Source organism: Dermacentor andersoni, chromosome 6 (genome assembly GCF_023375885.2).
Source record: "Dermacentor andersoni chromosome 6, qqDerAnde1_hic_scaffold, whole genome shotgun sequence".
Lineage (NCBI taxonomy): Eukaryota > Metazoa > Arthropoda > Arachnida > Ixodida > Ixodidae > Dermacentor > Dermacentor andersoni.
Genome location: NC_092819.1, coordinates 165,232,042 through 165,256,162, shown reverse-complemented (window position 1 = coordinate 165,256,162; position 24,121 = coordinate 165,232,042). Strand labels below are relative to the sequence as shown.

The window sequence follows — 24,121 nt, the reverse complement described above, 5'->3', positions numbered from 1 at the left end:
CGCTGTGCTCCGTGTTCACTCTTTCACCCTTCACTGTGCTTGTTTGCTTGGTTAAGGTGAGGCATGCAGACATTCAATGCAGGAATGGGTGCCCAAGAGCTGTGCTCTAATACATGTTTGCATCGGGAAGCTGACAAGGATCGTCTCTCGGATTCCTGGCACCGTTATAAGGTCTGTGATAAATACAAATCATTGCTAAAATCATCTAAATGTCACGTCTTCGCTCATGACTTATCTTCTACGCACATTAACAAACTTCAACGATTCTGGTGCATAATAAAGTCTTGTAGTTAATGTGCATGGTGAAATAGTTCACGACTCGGAATGTGCTGAGCTGTTGAATAATGCACTTTCATCTGTATTTACACACGAACATACCACATTACTGTCTCTGCATTATCTATTTAACACATCGATGGCAGACATAATTGTACAGACAGGAATTTCTTCAGTACTAAATAAGCTGAAAGCTTACTCAGCATCTGAACATACAGGAATTAATAATAAGGTGTAAAAGATCTTTCCCGAAGCTTATCACCTACATTGTAAGCCCGCTTTTCTCAGTCTCTATCAACTAACTCTATTCAACAAGACTGGAAGGTGGCAAAAGTCATTCCCATCTTTAAGTCTGGTGACCACACACAACCATTAAACTATTGCTCCGTCTCACTGACTAATACTATTTGCAAACTATTTGAACACATCTTGATTTCGAACTACTTGGAAGACCACAAAATTATTTCTAAATGCCAGCATGACTTTAGTCGGGGCTTTTCATGCGAAACAGTTAGATGGTTTTTTAGAAGACTTGCACTCATCTATACACCATGAATTCCAAGTTGATGCTGTCTTTCTGAATATTTCAAAGGCTTTTGATCCTGTTGCTTATCATGGACTACTATACAGCTTAACATGAATAGCCCCCTCTTCTTGGCGAACACCCGCATGAGGCTGACGTAACACTCAGCATCTGCCATTGTCCGGCCTGAATCGCCCATACTTTTGCTTTCCATGTCGGCCTCATCACTGTCATTAGGCGACACTTCGGCCATAACAGAGGCAACAATAACGAAAAGTCTAACCTTGTAGCCGACATATTTTCACGGTCGCAGCAACACTGCTGAGCACCTTCGCCTTCCAAGTGCCACACACCATAGTCAATGGTAGATCCCTCTCACGTGCCAGCATCGACTTCTTCATGCCACGTTCGATAGCATGAACGATGTCCAATTTTTCTTCTATGCTGAGCACCTGATTTTTGTCCTAGCTTGCACGACGCCATAATGCGGGCCACTACCATGCCACTATGCTCTTCAACTCTGGTACGGTGCCGAAATGATGTTGATATTGATGTGGCTGCACCCTTCCAAGCGCTCTCTGCGTTTGTACTTAGAGGCCGTTCCGATCTCTGAGGCTCATTGTTCTGCTGGGCTAACGTACCGCTGTGATTTTGCGACAAAAAATGGAAACACTACGTGTTAACCGATACGCACGCAATAATCTGGTACGGTGCAGATACAAAACGCATTATGTTCAATGGTCGCTGAGTTGGAGATTTGACTTTACTACTTTTGAAACAAAACTACTGTTTAAGCGGGTATGGTTTAACGAGGTTTTACTGTAGCATGTCCTAAAATTTAGTACACCTCATCTATCTGAGATGCTTCCCAATGTTATCTCATTCAAGAAATTTAATCGCTACAAAACTGTATGGTTCGCTTCATTTATTCAGGTTATTCACCATACACTAGGATTTCTGCATTAAAATATTGTGCTCAGCTTGATGGCTTAACGCATCATCGAGCAGAATCGATCACCTTTCGCTGCTCCATAAGCTTTATCATCATCCGTACCTTAACCGGATCTTCAAACCACCCGCAACCTCGTTTTCCCGCACAGATAATTCTTTTAGAACAAAAGGATTAACTTGCCGTTTCATAACTTTATGCCAATTCTTAAATCTTCCAAGCAATAACTGAATGGAATAACCTGCCATCACACATTGTTAATCAAGAGATTTCCCATCTTTCCAGGAACTCCTACACCCAGAATTAGTTGAACTGCTCATTATGTACACCTTCGCGGCTTGTCCACATACTTAGTGGTGTATAAATTACTTTACTGTTATGTTGAAACAACTGTCTAAATTACAAGACCGCGTTTTCTACCACTTTTTCTGTACTTTGTTTTTTTTGTGCCATTATTATCTATTTAATGTCTCTGATGAGCAGCATATTGCTATTTTTATTTTCAATTTCGTACTTGGTTTGCTTTTGTATGTTGCAGTCCTGCCCATCTGTACCTTTTTCACCCTCACTTGTTTATCTGTTTCATTTGGGGATTTCATTCTATCGTCTAATTTTGTATAACATAGTTCACTTCATCTTTGTGTCTCCCCCCATCCCCGTATGCAACACTCTCTTGAGGGGCAAGCACATGTGCACGCAGCAGCATGTGTTGTCAAAACTTTGGCCACATTCATGAACGATGACTTTTGCAAAATTGAAGGCATCTTCTGAAGTGACAATTCTAGAATACGGCACACCTATTTTGGCCACTAAAGGAATAAAGTCACTTTTGTTTGGGCAAATCCAGTATTTTGGACTCCCAATTGTTTGGACGTTTTGGAGGTCCCCATCAAGTCTGAATTATCAGTTGGTGAACATCTCAATCGTATTAAATGTTTACAAAAGCGCACTTCAAGAGTGACATCTTACTCAAGGTATACCGGAAACAGTAAACCATCGTTTAGCAAGCTGAAAGTTTGGCCTTTTGACATTTTGTCCATTCTGCATTTTTGAATTTCTCAACCTGTGGTCATCTGGCGGCGACATAATACATCAAACCGCAACGCTCGAAATTTTGCTTTCCGAAACTTCAAACTTCCCCCTAACAAAAAATTTTGCTGTCAGTGATTGCTGCAGTTCGTGGGACTAAAGGAGTTACACAAACTCCCATTTGAATGAATGCATATAATTACATCTACTCACTCCAGTACTACATTGTGAAACAATGTTAGTGTTAACTAGGTTATTGTAGCATGAATTTGTATAGAATTTGTATGTAGTGATGTAAGCATTTCTTCTTTTATGACTTGTTTTCATATTGTGTGGTGATAATTGCCCAATGTGCCTTTTCAATTGCACGCAGAACTGGCCTGTGGCTATACTTTCAAACGTCCTCATAAAACCATGTAAATATTTATATAAAATTCAACAAAAAGGGACGTGGCTACCACACAATAAAATTTTAGAATGTGAAGGAAAAATATATTAAAGTACAGAACACCTGCAGAACTTTTCGTTGGGCTAGTTGGTGCATGTTACTGAAGTACTAAAGCGCCAAACAGACGACACAAGAAGAGACACGGACGAGCGCTCGTCTGTGTCTCTTCTTGTGTCGTCTGTTTGATGCTTTAGTACTTCAGTACAGAACACCTGCTCAAGAAATAAAAAGATATGCTCGACATGTATTATCGCAAAACTTCCAGCATGGCAAATAAACATGCATACAAATTCAAAGCAATACCACAGCTTAGGGAAAACTGTTAGAAGTTGTGGCAAGCCCTGCTACCTGGTTCTTTGCAAAAGAACAAGTTAGTCCTTACAATGATGGTGCAACATGAAAGGGTCAAAGTCATTGCTGATGGGAGTCACCATACATACCCTGTCCTTATGAACAAAATATCCAAGGACAAGCATGGGCAAGATGGATGCAGCAAACCAGTGCAGGCCTCCCTTGGGGGTCGGACGAAAATGCTCGTATATCATGCTGTTGGAACGAGCCGCTTGATATCGCATCATCTGGGAGTCAAACTGGTCACAAAGGAAGGAAAACAATGACAGCAATGAGTACAGGGCAAGGTCAACAACCATGACATCACACGAGTGAGCCAACACTACAAATGGGCCTCTCAATCAAACGTCCTCTCCAGGGATGCAAGAGATTAGGGCGAGAAGCAGCTGGGCCATCTCTGAACTTTTCTCACACTCCTAAGATAATCAGTCTAGAAATGTGCAAAGCTGCAATAATTACAAGTGCTACAAGTTGGTCTCACTGAAGTGACAGGACAGGGCTATGCGATTTAAAAAATACTATGCTGCATTTGATACGAGCAAGACAATTGAGAATGCACCTCTGCTTGACACTTGTAACAGTTTGCTGGTGCCATATGAGAGGGACCAGTGGGAAGAGGCGCCAAGGCAGAACTGACTGTCACGCTTTGAATTGTAACAGATGGCAATGAGGGCAACTACGTGGCACGGTACGAGTTCATCCCAGCCAAGAAATTCCCGAGCTGCTGTTACCTTTGGTGCTCGATAAGATCCTCAAGGCAATGACTGAAAGATAAGATGATAGGATGAGGCCGGAACTAACCACAGGGAAATTACAAATATATGGTCTCCAGCAGTCCTCGGGCATATCCAAAAAAGCCATCACAGCCCAAATGCTTCTACCCAGCTAAAAAAAGATCGCCATAAAGTCTACCATCCACAACTCAAGGACACTGCGCTCATACGATTAACTAATGATACAAAAAGCCTTCATGGCCCAAAATGCTGCAACTTTCAAACACTGGTGTGCGGCTGCACTGAGTCTCGGAAAGTGAACAGTGTGTTCTTCCTGGTGATAGATTCACCGCGTATACCTTTCTGCGTAACAAAGGGACGCAACAAATTTGTACAAGCACACTTTATGCAGCATATGCTGGATCTTTTCGTTGGCTAAAAAAAAAAAAATTATGGGGTTCTACGTGCCAAAACCACTTTCTGATTATGAGGCACGCCGCAGTGCAGGACTCCGGAAATTTTGACCACCTGGGGTTCTTTAACGTGCACCTAAATCTAAATACATGGGTGTTTTCGCATTTCGCCACCATCGAAATGCGGCCGCCGGGGCCGGGATTAGATCCCACGACCTCGTGTTTTCGTTGGCTAGTGTGCCTACATAAGCTGGCCAGCATCCAACTGTTGATGCCTTAAAAATATTTTCACCCTGAGGCCAGGGTTCGGACAATATTTGACTCAAAATTCAAGGAGTGGGAAAACATGCACTGAAAAATAGTGAAATCTCCTTAGTTGGAGCTAAGCCGCTGCTGAGTTCACACTTTTCTAAGTTGGCTTTCCCATTGTAATCATGTGAATCACCTATTGCAGGTTCGCTCCAGCTAAGGATACAGGTCGTGTTAAAGCCAAATAGCTGAAACTTGCTTTCCGTCAATCATTTCGAGAACCTGGGGCTTGAAAATGGAGCCATGATGGCTATGGTGTGAACCAACCAGCAAAACAACAAAATAGTGGCACGGCTTGGTCACTTAATCAGGCTTTGTAGCTCTACAATAGCAACGGTGATTTAAACGATCCTGTTGTTGGCAGCTGTGGACATGTCACATTGCAATCATTTACTGACACTCCCAAAGGAAGATTGAATTGAGAAAGGAAGATTGAGATTGAGTCCATGGCATAGTTGCTATGCAGAGTTTGTTACTTTGAATGTTCAAAGGTTGCCCCCAATCTCAGTTTATTTTCAAGGAGTTTAACAGGGGGGGGGGGGGGGTATTCTGTAAGAGTCCACCTAGTGGACTGTCCATTTTGGCTGCTGCTGATTGGCTAGGGCCGCTCGTCTCCTCTCTCGTACAGCTGCATCCAATCAGCAGCGGCCAAAATGGACAGTCTACTATGTGCACTCTTACAGAATACCCCCCTGGAGCCCTTGGACACTTTTCAAGCCACCGTCTTTATGTTGCAAGTTGCGCAGACTGACTGTTGAAAATGTTTTTAGCATAGGTCAAAGCGTCAATATCGAAATATTTATTATTTTGATTGTGCAAACAAATCACTCCATTGCTGCCAACCACATTGTCACCCAGAGGTGCACACCAGAAGAATGATTGACATTGCCACTTGCTTCTCCATGATTGGTTAAAAACAAAGCTGAAGATAACCACTGCACAGAGTAAAAACATGATAAATTAATATTTTATTTTTGTTTGCTCTACTTTTTCTATTAAAGCAAACAGACAGTCATAAAAAAGAAAAAAAAAAGATCACTATGATGACAAAATATGTAAGGCACTGGCTGTTCTTTCACTTCTGCTGTGGTGGCATAGGTACAGTGCTCACGGAATGAAACGTGTCAATTTAGGACTAGCCAATGCCCATACTTTCGTTTCCACCGGCCGCAATTCGTGTCACATCGACGTTTTTTGGGTGCATACACTAGAGCGGAGTCCGAGTCACCTTTGGTGACCAGATTCCTAGCGACATGACATGGTACTCTCGAGTTCTCTGCACATATGCAGGGTTCTACCAAATACTTGCTGTCGCGTTTCATTCCGTGAGCACTGTACCTCTGGCCTCTGAGCACAAAAGCATGTGCTAGAATGTGCAAAGGTGCTTTTTTACCATGGTTACGGTGTTGTCAGCACACCAGAGTAACCAGAGTCCATGAGCATAGAACATGGAGGCAATCATGGAATGCGAACTTCCGCTACGTAGGCGTTTTGGGCTCTTACCATGGGCAGTGAATGGTTACGTCAGTAGGTGAGAGAAATGGGGAAAGAGGACTGCAGAAAATTCGAGTTGAGGGCATGCATTTTTTTTTCTTGAATTATGAAATTAAATGGCTTGGCTGAATAACTTTGGACTGCATACCCCTATCACTACCATTCTTGTTGCATTTATCTCTGCAGGCACACCTACAAAACCTAAGACCAATAAACGGTGGCTTGAAAAGGGCCACCCTTTGATCTATTTTTCAAAGTTTAAGGGTTTTCAAGGATTTCGTGGAGGTGTACGAACCCTGCCTGAGGCACATTCAGAAGCAGCTGCGTCTGTCAAGAATCCTGTTGCTGTGACAAGTGGCAGGATCGTGTACAGCAAAAGCAACCCAGACCCGACGTTTCAAAGTTTCAGCCTTCATTGTTAATGTTGTTGCTATAAGTTGAATGCACATGCAGTAGAGATTGCTACAAAAGATGCTGGTGAACTTTGCCAGAGCAGCATGAGCACTGTGTCAATGCATGAAATGGAGCACAAAGCCAGGAGACCTGTATGGTCATGTGGCAAAATGTAACTGAACAGGAGCATTATTTTCTGCTAACAAAGGCCTGACACATCTCGCAAATGACATGTAGACTCAACATAAACACAACTATCATGCGTGCTGCTGTCCCAAGAAGGGTTTATCATCTGCAGCATGTGGAAAATAGCACAGAGATTTTGAAGTTTCAGCCACAAGATAAAAATTTAAAATACATTCTGGGGTTTTACATGCTAAAATCATGAATGATTATGGGTCATGACATAATGGGGAACTCCAGAATAATTTTGGCCCCTTTAAATTCTTCAACGGGCACCCAATGCATGGTACACAGACATTGTTGCATTTCGCCTCCATTGGAATGATCCCATGAGCTCGTGCTTAGCAGCGCAACACTATAACCACTAAGCATACCTGCCACCCTAGCGAGATAAAGAATCGGGAGACTTTTTATTCGCGCCAGCGGGGGGAGGGGGTTGAAACTTTCAGGCAGTAGTCCTTTTGCAGGGACCTTGCAGTAGCCGGCTTTGCTCACTTCAAAAATATGTCCGCGTAGCTTTGCTCAAAACATGGTCCAGACTGATGAACCTTCACTAGCAGCAAGTGTTGGAGGGTTGTGTTGCACATTGATGAGCGGAATTCAGTCCTAGTTTTTCGCGCTATGTTAAAATCCTCTCACACTCTGCCTTGCTATGCGGTATCACGAGTAAATCGAGCATCACCTTAGCAACTCGGTGAAACATGTTTTCCATCAGTGTTTTTCATTTTTCCAACCATAGACCACTGCTCGTCCCACTTTTCTTAATTCAGAATTTGCTCTTGAAGATTGTACGCCTGTAGTGTGGAAAACTCAGCTTCGAGAGCATCTAAAGCATGTTCAGCAGATTCATTGGAACCTCGGGGCAGCAGCTGAGGGAAACTCTGAATAAAGAAACGAAGACTTGAAAGCGACACCAGTGAAATAAAGTTCAAGTTGGCCACCTCCGCATTCTTCAGAGTTGCGTCCACACCCATAACGCTTTGCCTCGTCGCATTTCGGAAACATTTTCCGTAGAAGAGGCCCAATGTGGCCGCTGACACTAAGGGGTAGGTTGTGTTCAGCAAGGAATCCCGTAAACAGGCACTCCACCCGTATGACACTGTCGTCGCAGCTGTTCCGGAGAAAGTCCACTATGTTGTCTTGCTGCTCAGCGGTGCGCCATGGAAACGTGCAGTTTCAAGTCGCCTTTGCCACCGTGTGCTGACATCGCATCCACACGTTGTACAAAATGCATAAGGTTCTCCTTTTCTTGATGTCAAAAAGCACGAAAATTCAGAAGTATAAGATAGCAAAAATTTCTGCAAATACCTTTTCTTGGGCTTTGATAGCATATGGCATCCAGCACACGAGGATTGTAACTTTACACGATGAACCGCATACACACGGCCTAGCCAACACTAATCATACACACAAGCAGCGGCAACAAGATGCACCATGGAGGAAAGCCTGCAAGAAATGCAAGAGCTACATTGGCTCTGGCTTTGGTCCGCTTACTAGGCTCTTAGTCAGCTGCTTAGTCAATGATACCGATGGTGCTAGCGCGGCCGTTGTTGGTGATGCTGACGATTGAGATGTGGCTTTAGATTTCGCAGTCCCGGTTTCGCAAAAACCATTATTGTGCAAACAGAGACCACTTTTCAGGAGATATAAGACTGTGATCATACAATCGGAAAGTTCAGTAAAAAATCTGGAATCTCCCGGGCAAATCGGGAGGGTTGGCAGGTATGACTAAGCCACCATGGCAGGTCGCTAGTAAATTATGTTCATGTGAGACGACCCCTCAGTGCACTACAGCTAACCTTTGTGGCCCCCCTTCCCTTACTCGCACAGCCTCACAGGTCTACCACAAAGGCCAACTTTTTGAAAGAAACTGCGTTTCATCCTTTTCCTCCTATGTGCACACAAGTGCACATGTACGGCTGCAGCAGGTGATCTATCTTCTCAGGCAGAAGTCCAGGTACAGAAATTATGTTGCACACACAAACCATTAAAAAGAAGCTCAGCGGAACAGCATGCTTCAAAGTATTCCCAATGACACAGCATGGGAAGCTAATCTGATAATTGATGGCCCAAGTGAATCACATTCTACAATGTACAGATAAGAAAGGGTGCAGACCAGATACTAATACATTTACACAGAGCATGGCCTTTGATGATCACAGCAGGGCTGCCAACATGGAAAGACAGAATTTTCCTACCGGACACCTGAAATTTCCCTATATTTACAAAAATTTCCTTCACTTACCCCAAAAATTATGTAACACTAAATATTTGTGGTCTTCTTCGTTGGTGTTATATAGCATTTACACCTAGCATAAATTTCACAAGAATTAGTTCTACGGGCTAAAACCGTAGCAAAAGCTAACCTGGCGAGCTGGAATGTAACCAAGAGATCCAAACTCTCACAAGCCAAGAGTCAAGTGTTTATTTCGCACACCTGGTGCACCGAGCTGTCAGTGCTATAAGTGGGAGGCGCGCCGCTACACTGATTTTGCAATTTTTGCCATAAAGAATGTTCAAGTGCTCCAGTGTTGCCAGACAATCGTGCAACGAACCGCCAAACAGCTGGAGGAAATAACCCAAACAAGCCAAAGCCGCTGATAATCTGTTATATTGGGGGGGGTGATCAAAAAAGAAAGACTATAAAACTCCAGCTACATACGGAGCCTGAAATTTCCCTCATGCATGCTAGGGAGAATTCCCTTATCCCCCACAGACCTGAAAAGTGCCTTAATAGGGAAACTTTCCACTGAGCTGGCAGCCCTGGATCATAGGCAGTTGGTGCACTCAAACACAAGTGCTCAAATTGCATCCCTTCGCACTACTGCCAGCTGCTCATAGTCCTGCCATTTGCCCTGATGGCAGTTGTGATGAATTACTTTAAGTTCACTTAATAATGGAGTTAGTCATAATCATCATCAACCTATTTTAAGTCCACTGCAAGACGAAGGCCTCTCACTCCGATATACAATTACCCCTGTGCTGTGCCAACCGATTCCAACTTGCACCTGTGAATTTAATTTCATCACCCCACCTAGTCTTTTGCTGTTCTTGACTTCATTTCCCTTCTCTTGGCACCCATTCTGCCACCCTAATGGTCCACCGGTTATCTAACCTACGCATTACATGACCTGCCCAGCTCTATTTCTTTCTCTTAATGTCAATTAGAATATCGGCTATGCCCGTTTGCTCTCTGATCCACACTGCTCTCTTCCTGTCTCAGAACGTTACGCCCATCATTTTTCGTTCCATCACTCCTTGTGCGATCCTTAACTTGTTTTCGAGCTTCCTTGTCACTCTCCAAGATGTTAGCACCGATAGAATGCACTGATTGTACACTTTTCTTTTTAGTGATAATGGTAAGTTTCTAGTAAGGATCTGAGTATATCTGCTGTATGCACTCCAACCCAATTTTATTATTCTGTGAATTTTCTTCTCATGATCAGGGTCCCCTGAGAGTAATTGACCTAGGGAAAAGTATTCCTTTGCAGACTCTAGAGGCTGACTGGCAATCCTGAACTCTTGTTCCCTTGTCAGGCTATCGATCACTATCTTTGTTTTCTGCATATTAATCTTCAACCCCACTATTATGTTCTCTCTGTTTAATCATTTAACTCGTCCCCAGTGTTGCTGAACAGGACAACGTCATCAGCAAACAGAAGGTTGCCGAGACATTCGCTGTTGATCCTTACTCCTAAGCTGTCTCAACTTAGTAGCTTGAATACTTCCAAGCAAGCAGTGAATAGCATTGAAGAGATTGTGTCTCCTTGTCTAACCCCTTTCTTTATAGGTATCTTCCTACTTTTCTTGTGGAGAATTAGGGTAGCTGTGGAACCTTTGCAAACATTTTCCTAGATATTTACGTAAGCCTGGAGTGGCGCCTGACACCGGCTAAAACGCTGAGAACCAGTGGGGCTATACTAACCCAATTAGGAAGGCCCACTAAGTTCAACAAAGACACTCCCTCACCAAAACAGGAACTGGCCTCCCTGGTGCAGTATTCGGCTACTACGTCCCTCATGATTCCTACAATTAAGCCGTGGCCCTCAGTCTCCAGCAGCTGCGAAGCACCTGACCAAGGCGGCGGTCAGACCTGCAACGCAGCAGAGGGTGCTAAGAATCTCTGGACCCAGACAGGCCGCCAACGGAAACTGACCCTTGCAACCTTTAACACCTGAACTTTTCCGAGTGAGGCTAGCTTAGCAGGACTCTTTCAGGAACTATCAGGCATTGTTCGGGATATCAGTGGCCTTAGTGAGGCTGGAACTGGTGAGGCTTATACAGTGCTGACTAACGGCCACGCTCTCTGCTATAGAGGACTCCAACATAGGAAATTATATGGGGTAGGATTCCTAATATATAAACACATAGTGGGCAACATTGACGAATTCTACAGCATTAATGTGAGGATATAAGTAGTTGAAATAAAGCTTAATAAATGGTATAGATTAAAGGTGGTACAAGTTTATGCTCCAACCTCCAGTCATGATGACGATGAAGTTTTATGAAGATGTGGAATTAGCCATGAGAAAAATGCGAACTCAGTATATTGTAGTAATGGGCGACTTCCATACAAAAGTGGGAAAAAAGCAGGCTGTTGAACACGCAATTGGCAACTATGGCGTCGGTTCTAGAAACACTAGAGGAGAGGTGTTGGTAGAATTTGCAGAAAGGAATAAGCTATGAATAATCAACATTTTCTTCCGAAAGCGTACCAATATAAAGTGGACCTGGAAAAGCCCTAATGGTGAAACAAGGAATGAAACCAATTTTATACTTTCTGCCGATCCCAGCATAGTGCAGGATGTAGAAGTGTTAGGTAGGGTAAAGTGCAGTGATCAAGATTCACCTGACTTTGAAGAAAGAAAGAGTAAAATTGGTCAAGAAGAAGCAGGCTAACCTAGATGCAGTAAGGATAAAAGCGGACCAATTCAGGCTGGTACTTGCAAACGAATATGCAGCATTAGAACAGCGCGATGTAGATGACATAGAACTAATGAATGAAACCGTAACTAGGCTGGGTTCAGAAGCAGCAATTGAAGTGGGAGGCAACGCACCAAGGCAACCAGTAGCTAAGCTCTCCCAAGCAACGAAGGACCTAATAAAGAAACGACAAAGAATCAAATAGTCCAACTCATGAGATCAGGTAGAATTTGCGGAATTGTCAAAATTGATCAACAAGGAGAAAACAAAGGATATTCGAAATTATAATGCAAGAAAGACAGAGGAAGCAGTAATAAATGGACGCAGCATGAAATCAGTGAGAAGAAAACTTGGCATAGGACAAGCCAAGATGTATGCACTGAAAGATAAGCAGGGCACTATCATCAGCAATTTCGAATATATAGTAAAAGCAGTGGAAGAATTCTATACTGACCTGTACAACACCCAGAGCAGCCAGGATACCTCCATTGAAAGTAGTAATGAACAGGTTACAGAGGCTTCTTCTATAACTTGCGATGAAGTTAGAATGACCGTAGAAGACATGAAATGACGAAAGGCTGCAGGCGAAAATGGAATAACAGTCGATTTAATCAAAGATGGAAGAGACATGCTTGAAAAGCTTGCGGCCCTTTAAATGAAATGTCTCACGACTTATAGGGTCCCAGAGAACTGGAAGAATGCCAACATTATACTAATCCACAAAAAGGGAAATGTTAAAGATATGAAAAATTATAGGCCCATTAGCTTACTTCCAGTACTGTATGAAATATTCACCAAGATAATTTCCGGTAGAATAAGGGCAACACTTGACTTCAGTCAAACAAGGGAAGAGGCTGGCTTCATTCGGAAGGGATGGCTCCTTTCAGGAAGGGATACTGTGTGATGGATAACATCCATGTAAACAGTCAGGTAATCTAGAAATCTGCAGAGTACAATCAGCCTTACTACATGGCTTTCATAGATTACAAGAAGGCATTTGATTCAGTAGAGATACTAGCAGTCATAGAGGAGGAGGAGGAAGTAAACTTTATTGCCCTAGAAAGAGTAATTCAGCGGTCGGGCCGGATGTCTTCATCTTCTATTGGTTGATGCCGATCTCCGGCCTGCATGGTTGGCGCCCCTATTCCAGGGCACTACTGAGCGTGGCTGCTCATCGGGCATGATCCACCAGCCTCCGCTGGAGGCAAGGGTCGCCGCTGGAGAGCACGGTCTCCCACTGCTCCGCACTCGGATTTTCTATTTTGTGGAATGCCTTATTCGTATTGCACTCCCATGTGATGTGATCAAGTGTGGGTATTGCGCCACACCACGGGCATGTGTCCCTGTATTGACCTGGGAACATTTTGTATAGTTTATGTAAATTTGGGAAAGTTCCTGTCTGCAGCTTTCGCCAGTAAACTGCCTGTTCTTGAGTGAGTGTATTGTGAGGCGGGGGATATCTGATCCTTGTCCCTCTATGGTAATTTAGTATGTCAGAGTACGTTGGGATCACTGTCATGAAGTCCTCAGGATCTCTGTTTAGGTCCGCTCGGTTTGTATGCTCGCGAGCGATCCTATCTACCCTTTGGTTGCCCTCAATCTCAGTGTGCCCCGGTACCCAAAAGATGGTGTGTCTAATGCGTTTATTCCGTTGGCCAGCGCGGAGGAAGATTTGGAGCGCTTTTAGACCGCTTCTGCCGTCAATGTAGTTTCGGCATGCTTCCTTGGAGTCTGTTAGAATTATAAGGGATCTATTTGTGCGGTAGCCCTCCACAGCTGCTAGAGCAACAGCCATTTCCTCTCCCTCGGTTACCGTACAATCCCGTGCCGACGCGCAAGTGATTTCCCTATAGTCCGAGCCTATTACTGCCGCGACGACTCTTTGTTCTTTTTCCCTTCGTTCTCGAGGATATACCGCGGCGTCCGTGTACTATACCGTGTTCGCCTTGGTTGCTAGGTATTTTTCTACATACTTTGCCCTAGCGTTCTGCCTGGCTGTGTGTAAATTCGGGTCGATGTTTCTTGGCAGGGACCCTACCTTGATGGTACTACGATACTCATCGGGTAGGTTTGCTGTTCTTTGTTCTTCCCTTTCAATTTCTTTATGCCCCAGTTTTTTTTAGGAGCTCTCTGCCCGTGGTAGTCTGCTGGAGTCTGAGTAGCTGCGACCCTAATTGTGCTTCTTTGAGCTCCTCGGAAGTGTTGTGGAGTCCGAGGGCCAGCAGCTTCTCTGTCGAGGTGTTGGCCGGCAGGTGAAGCACTGTTTTGAACGCTTTCCTTATGATGGCGTCGGCCTGGTCCCGTTCGCCTTTGTTTGTGTTGTAATATGGGAGGGCGTACGTAATCCGGCTGATTACGACAATGGGCTTAGTAATAGCCATCAACTTTGTCTAACCTCCCGAGAGTACAAAAAGAGCTCAAGGACATAAATTTCATTTCAAGTCAGTTCTTATGGCATGCTACTAACGTGAAGAAGCATTTTGTTCTTTCTTCTTCTTTAAGTGACACACACACCACTGGCAGCACTTTCATGAGCGTGGTCAATCTCCTTGGTGTTCCGTGTGATAAAAATGCTTCCTCCATTCTCTGTCAACACTCCTTATGTACAAGCAACTGAAAACTTTCCTTGCCCACCGCTGTCCTGCCATTTCCATTAATCACTCCTCAAGTTCTACCTTGCTGCTAGCTTCCCTGCCCTCCATGGAGGAAGGAAAAAACTGAGGAGAAGCCCTACCCATTCAGTGCGCTAAGAGAAAACTGTGGAGGAAATGACGTGGTAGTTTCTCCTTTCTTTGCTTTTTTTTTTCTTTTGCTGTAGCGGCTATGTTCTCGGGCCACAATGGCAGCTTTGTTATGGTTGTGCGCGCTTACACGTGGAGCTCCATAGGTTTCGCACCATGGCAAACGCGCTGCATTAGACTCCGGTTTTTGTTGCACTGTGTTATCTGGACCGTGCTCACTCGGATGTTGCTGTGGCAAGGTGGGACAGGATGAACTAAAACTCGTGAAATGAACGCACATGTAACGCAGTACACAATGTACCGTGCCAATGCAATGGCAACGTACGAGGGAATATTCATGAGAAATTTTGCCCTCTTTGACGGAATCATGCTAACGTGCCATCACACGCTGAAATCGATGCATTTTGGAATATCTACAATGAACACCTTACAGGTCAACGATTCCTGCTTTTGACAGCGCATGGTGCATTATTCAAGAATGCATAATACTGGTTTTAGAATTTTGTGTTCAGTAACAACGTGATATTGCGCATATTTAAAGAAATGTTGCTCAACTGTTGCTTGTTTCTCGCAGTACTCGCAACAGCACGAACTCTTTTAAGCAGAGCGCGTTCCAACGGCCATACACACCTCCACAGGTGTACCACAATACACATGCTGATAGAGCGTTACACAGAATATGTGCATTTTGCTGCCCTCGGCACCATGCGCCGGCCAGTCGTCGCTTCATCTAGGAAGATGGGAAAGAAATGGCTGCTTTGACTTAAGGAACGAATCCACCCTACCGCAGGTGTATCTTATCTGTGCGCGCGAGAAGCGCAAGGAAGTGAAGGTTTGTGAATGTGTTGCAAGAGTGAGCAAGGCTCCACAGAACGTATGCCTGCTGTAATGAAGAAGAAGAGCACAAGAACAAGGCCAGCCAGATCGTCTGTATAATGCCTGCAGTGCAACCAGTGGGCCAGCCGGATCGCCAGTGCTTAGCATAACTGTGAGCCATTCGGGCAACCAGCTGTTCCTGCTCTGCGCCACCTGCCTTCTCGGTTACGAACAGACGCTACCATCTGAACTGTTCAGTACACCCCATTACACTGCAAACACATCAAGAGGCTGTTCCATGGTCGCATATGCTGTTCTGCACTGTGCGCCGGCTATCACTTACCGTGAGAAGGCACCTCAGGCCGCATTCATTGTATCTAAATGCACAATCAGTAATGACATTCTGCCTCCTCGCCGGCGCACTGTGGTAGTGATGCGCGGCCACCCAAAATTTGTTCAATAAAGCACGACGATTTCTCAAGCCACAGCGAGAATACATGTTTGTGCTCATAAACTCCAGATGGATTGCAAATGGGCTGATGTGCCTTATGTGTCTCCAGTGCATTCTTGCAGTGCAGTGCGAGAATGCGTACATTTTTTTCAAATTGTCAGATGTCTAGCTCACAAGTTTGTCTGAGAGCCCCAGGAAGTCCAAGCAGAGAAAAGCAAGTAGAAGGGAGCAATAAAGGTGATCTTTTTTAAAAATGCTCAAGAACTGGGCAGAGGCCTTTACCTGCGGTTGATGAGTACAGTTCAGTTGGCTGGGCTGATAAAGCATGTTTATGTTGATAAAAGCCAGTAAAAGCAGTGGATTCGATTTCACAGCCCAATTTGCAAAGTTAATTATGAACTTCTTTCAACATGATGCGACATCGCAAATGTCCTTTGGCTTAGGATTACTGCAGAGCGCGCGCGTCATAACAGCCTGATTGAGCATAGCGCGGCACGGTTTCCAGAGAAGTGTAAACAAGAGAGAATTGGCCCGACAAGGTGGCAGAGCAACGGTAATTTCTAGCTTCACATAGCTTCACAAAGAGCGACATCAGGGCTCCTCCTCCGTTTCTTCCTCCATGCTGCCCTTGAATGACGTCCATCCCATGTCACCCTGTGCCCCCTGATTTGGTGTATTAATTACCGTGTGCTCCCAAAGCAAGCCTACCTACCCTTCATTGCTTAATTTCCAACGTTGCTCGAACCTCTGATCTCAAGCACAGGACCGCATTGCCAAAAGTCAGACCAAGTACCATAAGCCCTTTCCAAATCCCTCTCATCACCTTGTACCTATTGTAATTGCACAGTGCCCTATTTTTCATCAAAGCTGCATTCCTGCTACTTTTAGTCATTACATATTTTTCATGTTCCATTAGGTACTCAGCGTAACCTGCTGTAGCCTACGCTCGCCACCCTGATTATCATTAAAAATCACGACTGCCGATTTTTCGTTGGCGTCAACTGCTGGCATGCCTATTTGTACAGGTGTTACCATGATTAAAAAAAGGATCGCACGAGGGTTCTTTGACTGTTCTTTTGTCCTTCCTTCCATGTCGTCGGACCGCGGCGCGATGCCCCTTCTACGGTGCCGCCCAAGACGCCATCGACAACGTAACAATATTCGAGGTGAATGTGTTATTGCTTCCTGGCTAATTATGAGATGGAATCAAGACAATGTGCAATATAATGTAGTGCGAGGTTTTGAAGGTTAGTGTGCCTCCTACATTACACGTCCAGTCATCGTAAGCCTGAGCAATCTTTCCTTTTCCTGTGCAGCATAGCCCATTGCATTCTGGATCTTCGACACACCAGCACAAACACGTAACTGTTGATTGCTCGTGCACATGTCAGTTAACGAGTTTTGCATGGTGCTCGCATCAAGTGCGCGCACGTCCGGCCCCGTGCGATAAGCAGTGAGCAACATGTTTCGCTGTATTTCTTTCCATTTTACTTACCCTTCATTGAATTCCCATCGACTTTTTTTTTTTGCATTCTCCTAACTGCATTGCTGCTCCCTCAGTGAAACCGCACACGATCAAGTGAAGGCTTTGGTGCTAAGGCCTCCATTTCGTTAGCTGCCTTTCTAGTGCGAGGTTTGGTTGACCAGCAGAAAAGCCTGCTCACCCAGCAATGTAAACCACGCATGTTCTCAGGTATGCTTCACGTAAACATCAAGTGCGTCCAGACCGTGCCAGACAATGACTACAGCCATGGGGTTGGTAGCACAATATAAACAACTTTAGCGAAGCACTCGTGGCAAATTTCTGACTGGTGTTGCAGAATTGCGGGGTGCGGTACTGCTGAACTTAGCGTCACAAGTTGGCGGCTGGACGTAATTATATTAATTCAGTCGAGCTTTTTACTAATTGTAACAACGTGTCATTATTTCGCATTACTGGCGGCGCCTCCAGGACACCAAAGCTGGAACCCGGACTGGTCCGTGGGTTGGGGCGCGCCGAGGCCTGGGCTGTATAAGATCGGCTTTCCGCTATCGCGGACAGCCAATTTTTTTATGCGAACACCCCCTGGAACGCTTCGGCCTCCGTGGCCCCGCCGCCCAGCTTTGATCCCCCCGCACCCCTTGGGTGCCCTAGAGATCCTGCGCCGCCTCCTTCGTTATATCTCAGGTGCTCTTCTGAGGCCCCCGTTTGCCGGTTACATGTGCCCGCCTGGAGCAGTGCTTGTAAAAAATCCAGTCTATCGTCGCGACGAAAAAGCAGCCCGCAACTAATACAACACCAGTCAGAACCTTGCCGTATTCAAGTCGACCTTGATTCACCCAACCGAACGTAGAGAGCTCACCAAAGTGCCTCCCGAGCCATGTTTGTGCGGATCTGTGAGTTGGCGAACGTACTCTTGCCTCAGCTGTGCTTTGAGTTTGGCTCGCTCTTGAATCAGACGCTTCTCCTCGTGCGAGAGTTCCGTCTCAACGCGGATCGACGACGGCTGTCTGTACGCCATGTTGAATGACCAGCCCATAGAATAAAGAACAACTTTAGAGAAGGGAAACTGTACCTTCCGCAGTGGTTCGAAAATAAGCAGCGGCAGCGCATGGAACTTACCTAGGTGGACGCCAGATAACGCTGCTAAAACAGGAAGCGGAATTGCGCATTTTTTTTTTAGAGCATTATTCAATATGGCCGCTTTTTGCCGGTCGTGTACGCTTGTATCCGCTCGTACGCGCCGTACTCGCCTCGGCTGCCGCGTAGCCGGTGCGTTCTAATTGTCAGGAGAGCAAAGAGCCTCTACTGACGCCCATACAAACAAGCCACAAGTGAGTGAACAGAACGTGCGACTTTATTGGCAGAAGACAAGCAGTGTATGTACATTTTCGTGCAATAGCAGAAATAAAATTTGTATGTCGAGATACTCTGGAATCTTTGACGCGAGCTCGTAAACGGCTCACCGTCGTCGTCACACATGGCGGTCTAGTAACGAGCGAAAACCAGCGGCTCATGCAGATTGGTCAGTGTCCCGCCTGTTTGCAGCGGCAGTCGCCGTTAAAGATGAGCAACTAACACTGCGAAACAATCGGGTGAACCAGGCATCTGCTGCCGCAGCCAACACAGCGACATGGACTACCCGGCATTTTAGCCTTAACTCCTTTCCAACCTGCACGTTACTTTTCTTTCGGGGGCCGCTAATGTGTGGCTCGCACTTGGTGTCCCACATTGTCTCAATATGGACAAGTCGCTTTCGTGGGCATCACCTTCATCAGCCACTTTTGCGGGCCTTTGCACCCAACTTCACACACGTCGGACCATGTAAGCACGTATGCCGGTCTCCGTTCGTGCTTAATCGCGGCCGAGAAAGGCAACAGGCACAATGTGCCCATGGCTGCAGCAGGAAAGGCTGAACGTGAACGGGGAGCACGAATCACGGTGTGTAAATTGGGAGTCTATGTCGCTGTGCAGATTGCAGGAGCAAATGCTTACTTCGAGAAACTGCTTTCCAGTGCAACTGACCAGGCCGCCACATCCGATAAGCATAACACGGCGACCGTAACCTAGTGAGATAACAGCAAAAATAAACGGCAATCATTCACCACATAGTGTTCAGAGAATACGTTATACATTGGCTACAAACCATATGGCAACAGTGAGCATTCACATACACGGGTCTCTTAGGATACATTCAGCCGCCTACTTACAGGCATAATGCTTGCCTTCGTCGCATGTGGTGGTCTGGTAACGAACGACGAACAGCAGTACAAACAGATTGGACAGAGCGTCGCACCTGTTTGAACCGACAGTTGCCGTTGAAGATGAGCAACTTCCATTGCGAAGCAATCAAGTGATGCAGGCATCTGCTGCCACAACCAACACAGCGAAATGGACTATCCGGCATTTTAGCGTTAACTCCTTTCCAACCTGCATGTTTCTTTTCTGTCGAGGGCCACTAATGTGTGGCTCACATTTGGTGTCCCACTTTGTCTCAATATGGACAAGTCGCTTTCGTGGGCATCACCTTCGGCAGCCATTTATGCGGGCCTTTCCACCCATGCGGCTATGAACTTCAAACACGTTGGACCATGTAAGCACGTATGCTTGTCTCCATTCGTGCTTAATTGCAACTGAGAAAGGCCGCAGGCACAATTTGCACATGGCTGCAGCAGGAAAGGCTGAACGGGGAGCACGAATCATGGTGTGTAAATTGGGAGTCTATGTCGCTGTGCGGACTGCAGGAGCAAATGCTTACCTCGAGAGACTGTTTTCCAATGCAACTGACCAGGCCCCCACATCCAATAAGCATAATACGGCGACCGTAACCAAGTGAGATAACAGCAAAAATAAACGGCAATCATTCACCACATAGTGTTCAGAGAATACATTATACATTGGCTACAAACCATATGGCAACAGTGAGCATTCACATACACGGGTCTCTTAGGATACATTCAGCCGCCTACTTACAGGCATAATGCTTGCCTTCGTCGCATGTGGTGGTTTGGTAACGAGCGACAAACAGCAGTACAAACGGATTGGACAGAGCGTCGCACCTGTTTGAACCGACAGTTGCCGTTGAAGATGAGCAACTTCCATTGCGAAGCAATCAAGTGATGCAGGCATCTGCTGCCACAACCAACACAGCGAAATGGACTATCCGGCATTTTAGCGTTAACTCCTTTCCAACCTGCATGTTTCTTTTCTGTCAAGGGCCACTAATGTGTGGCTCACATTTGGTGTCCCACTTTGTCTCAATATAGACAAGTCGCTTTCGTGGACATCACCTTCGGCAGCCATTTATGCGGGCCTTTCCACCCATGCGGCTATGAACTTCAAACACGTTGGACCATGTAAGCACGTATGCTTGTCTCCGTTCGTGCTTAATTGCGAGTGAGAAAAGCCGCAGGCACAATTTGCACATGGCTGCAGCAGGAAAGGTTGAACGGGGAGCACGAATCATGGTGTGTAAATTGGGAGTCTATGTCGCTGTGCGGACTGCAGGAGCAAATGCTTACCTCGAGAGACTGCTTACCAATGTAACTGAGCAGGCCCCCACATCCGAGAAATGTAACACGGCGACCACAACCAAGCGGGGCAGCAAAACCAGATTCTGCAATCTATCATTCAGTGTAGCTTGCGCAAAGACCCAGGCTATTGAGGAAGAAGAGCAACCATCAACGAGACTAGGAATATGGAAAATGAGAAAGCTTGCATTCAAGAGAGAAGCCACCCTGCTCTGCAAGCATTGAAGGCCAAAAACATCAAGAAAAGTAAAATGGTGCATAGCAAACAGTGCGTAGGTTAATGCAAGAAACATGTCGATGTTGCATCAGCTATTTCAGGAGAGGAATTGTGCATGACAACATGCACTAAAAGGTACTGCTACAGATATGTTATGCTACTAGACAGTGACTGGTATTAAGTATCAGCGAAGAATCGGTTGACCTTTATGTTTGGATGAGGATGAATGATCTCTAACGAGAATGGGCAATGAAAAAGCTTGCATTTATAGAAGAAAAATTACACTTGGCACAAATGGAATTGACATGGCCAGGAAGCTGATTAAGGGCAAACTGATGGAACTCTTTTGGCCAGCGTCGTCCGTGCTTGATCAGAAGTTGCAGGCGCATCTGAAGACGAAGAATTTCCATAAAGTCCTTTTTGAGTTACCTGGATGACTAAGCCAATTTGTCCGCGCTGGTGGAATGGTGGCTGAAGCTCTTTTCAGTCTTGACACAGTGCTCTGCAGACTTGATATCTCATGTAAATTCTTCTGCATGCGCTTCTTTGTTCGTGGTGTAAAAGCCTTGCAAATTCAGCTCCAGCCCCTTTCTGTTGGTGTGGATAGGAGCTCCTGTGATGACCAAGGTATGCTTGGCATGGACTCTGTTGGGGCAGAACGGTGACACATGAGATACAGCACAGATTAGCCAAACTCATGTGTTTTCTTTTATGTTCGAACCAATTATACTGAACCATAAACATGAGCAAACATTCATTTCTGCTGCAAACAAATGACATGTATCTCAAGACTAGCAAGACAATACAGCATATATCAAGCATATTTATTTATGAACCACATGTTGTTTACCTTGTAGTAGCAGCCAATGTCCACACAATGGCCTTGTTGTAGCAGGCAGCAGCTTCTGTTTAGTGTGTGGAGTGTGTTGCTTTATACTGGTGCCATCCTCATTACTGCATGTCTGGAACAGAAATTTTGACTGAATCAGAAATTGAAAAAAGCACAATTTTGCAATATGAAATGCAAGAAGGTGTGACATATATATTGTAATGGTTTGCGACTACAGAACACATGCAAATATACCCTGTCTGTTCTAGGGCGCTTAAGCAGCACGTTAAATAAATATTGCTGTTGTCCATAAATTTATGCCTGCCTAACTATACAATGCATGTGAACAGTTTAAGTATTATTAATATCACAAATGAGAACATTTGTGCGTTCATTTATACACTGGAAGAGATCACACTGCTGGTTCCACAAGCAAATACATGAAAGTCATGAAGCTATTAAAACTGATGCATTATTTTTCTGCACGAACGTGATGCACTGCTGCACTACTGCAAAAATAAATGCCCTACGGTAAACCAAACTGAACAGCAAGAACATTTGGAACCAACAAGTACGAAATATGAGTGAATTATCACGCTTGCAACTGTTTAATACATTAAATTCTGTACTTTCACATCATTTTACCAAAGGATTATTCGATTTTGTGGACGAAAAAAGTTGCCGGCGGACTCGAAAATAAGTTTTATATGTATATTGTTAAGGCTACCCAGTCACCTATGGCCATGGCTACAATAAGATGAAAAATGAGGCGCGCGTTCCGATATCGCTCTTTCTTTCCCAATTGTGTGTGTATAACGACAGCCTCGCCAGTTACGGTTTATTTAGGAAACAGCAACGGAGGATCCCGACTGCCATATGCTGCGCAGGATCTAGTTCGTTAACTTGTCTCCGCCTGTAAGTTAATGAGACGAATATTATATAACGATTCAAGCAGCGGTGTTAAACGACTCACCGTTATTACCGTTGTCAGCCGCACCAGAATCCAGCTCCCGTTTCGATGCAGACGTGTTCCGAATGGTTCACGACCGATACCCAACTTTCGGGCTTACATGTCCGCTTGCAAACACGTCACTTCACCCCAGGTTAAATAACGCGTGACATCGAAGCGCAATAAACTAGTTTTAGCGAAAAAGAAGCAACCAGTCTGAGCGCACGAACGAATGAATCCGTGCCGCCGTGTACTCGAAAATACCGGTAAAAATTTTAAATCCAGGCCAGAGGTCACGTGAAAGATCGATGATGCTGAACGCTATTTGCGTTTATAATGACAAAGAAAGAATAAACTTACTTACAAAAAATACAATATCAAATTAGCAATGATAATTTCGCCCTTTTTTTCATGTAATAAACGTGCTTCGGTAATTGTAGGAGAAAGTTTGCAAAAAAAATTGCGCTTATTACGGCGCCTCCAGCGGAAAATGTTCAAACTAACGTAAGCATCCCGAAGTGATATTACTATGCTAGTTTTGTTAGCAGCAGCGCGCGGTCGATTTTTTCGCCCTCTGTGGCCATTTGTTGAACTTGAGAGTGTGCGGGGCCTGACCAGCCGGTCAATGGGCTTCTTCGATTTTCCACTACCCGCGGGCTGCCAGAGCCACTCTATGGCCAGAGCCAGCCAGAGCGCCTTCGTTTTTCTGGGGTTGCTCCGCCCACCGCGCTACGCACTTCCGCCGGGCATTCATTTTGCTCGGGCTGGACGGTTCTGGCTCCCCGCGGGCTGCCAGAACCATAGAGTTTCTCACCTGCCAGGACGATTTTGGTCTGGCTGCCCTCTGGAAGTTCTCTGGCTAGCAGACGACTAAAAGAGGCGATGGGCGCTCGCCGCCATCTTTGCTGGGACTTCACAGATTGCAACGCGGGCGCTTGAGGACTCACATTTACCTCGCTCAGCCAACTGTCTACGGTCATCTTCGGGTTTCCTTACTTCTAGCGTTATCTTTTTAGGTGCTAACGCTCCGTTCCGCATCGCGAAGCGGTGTGATACGAGCCGTGGTGAACCGTTTGAAGCTTTTGTGTGTGTATATGTGTCCCC

At 45.3% G+C, this 24,121-nt stretch overlaps 1 protein-coding gene across 1 annotated transcript in view; it reads right to left on the bottom strand.

The window, feature by feature from the left end:
- ND-B15 (NADH dehydrogenase (ubiquinone) B15 subunit) overlaps positions 1–23,704 on the bottom strand; it is a 34,223-nt gene extending 10,519 nt beyond the window's left edge. Inside the window, exons 1-3 of the mRNA XM_072288876.1 lie at positions 23,638–23,704; positions 18,355–18,528; positions 3,666–3,815 (exon numbers count right to left, since the gene is read on the bottom strand). Coding sequence (XP_072144977.1) covers positions 3,666–3,815; positions 18,355–18,513 — 309 coding nt within the window. The 5' untranslated portion in view covers positions 18,514–18,528; positions 23,638–23,704. The remainder of the gene's footprint in view (positions 1–3,665; positions 3,816–18,354; positions 18,529–23,637) is intronic.
- Between the last annotated feature and the right edge of the window lie 417 nt (positions 23,705–24,121).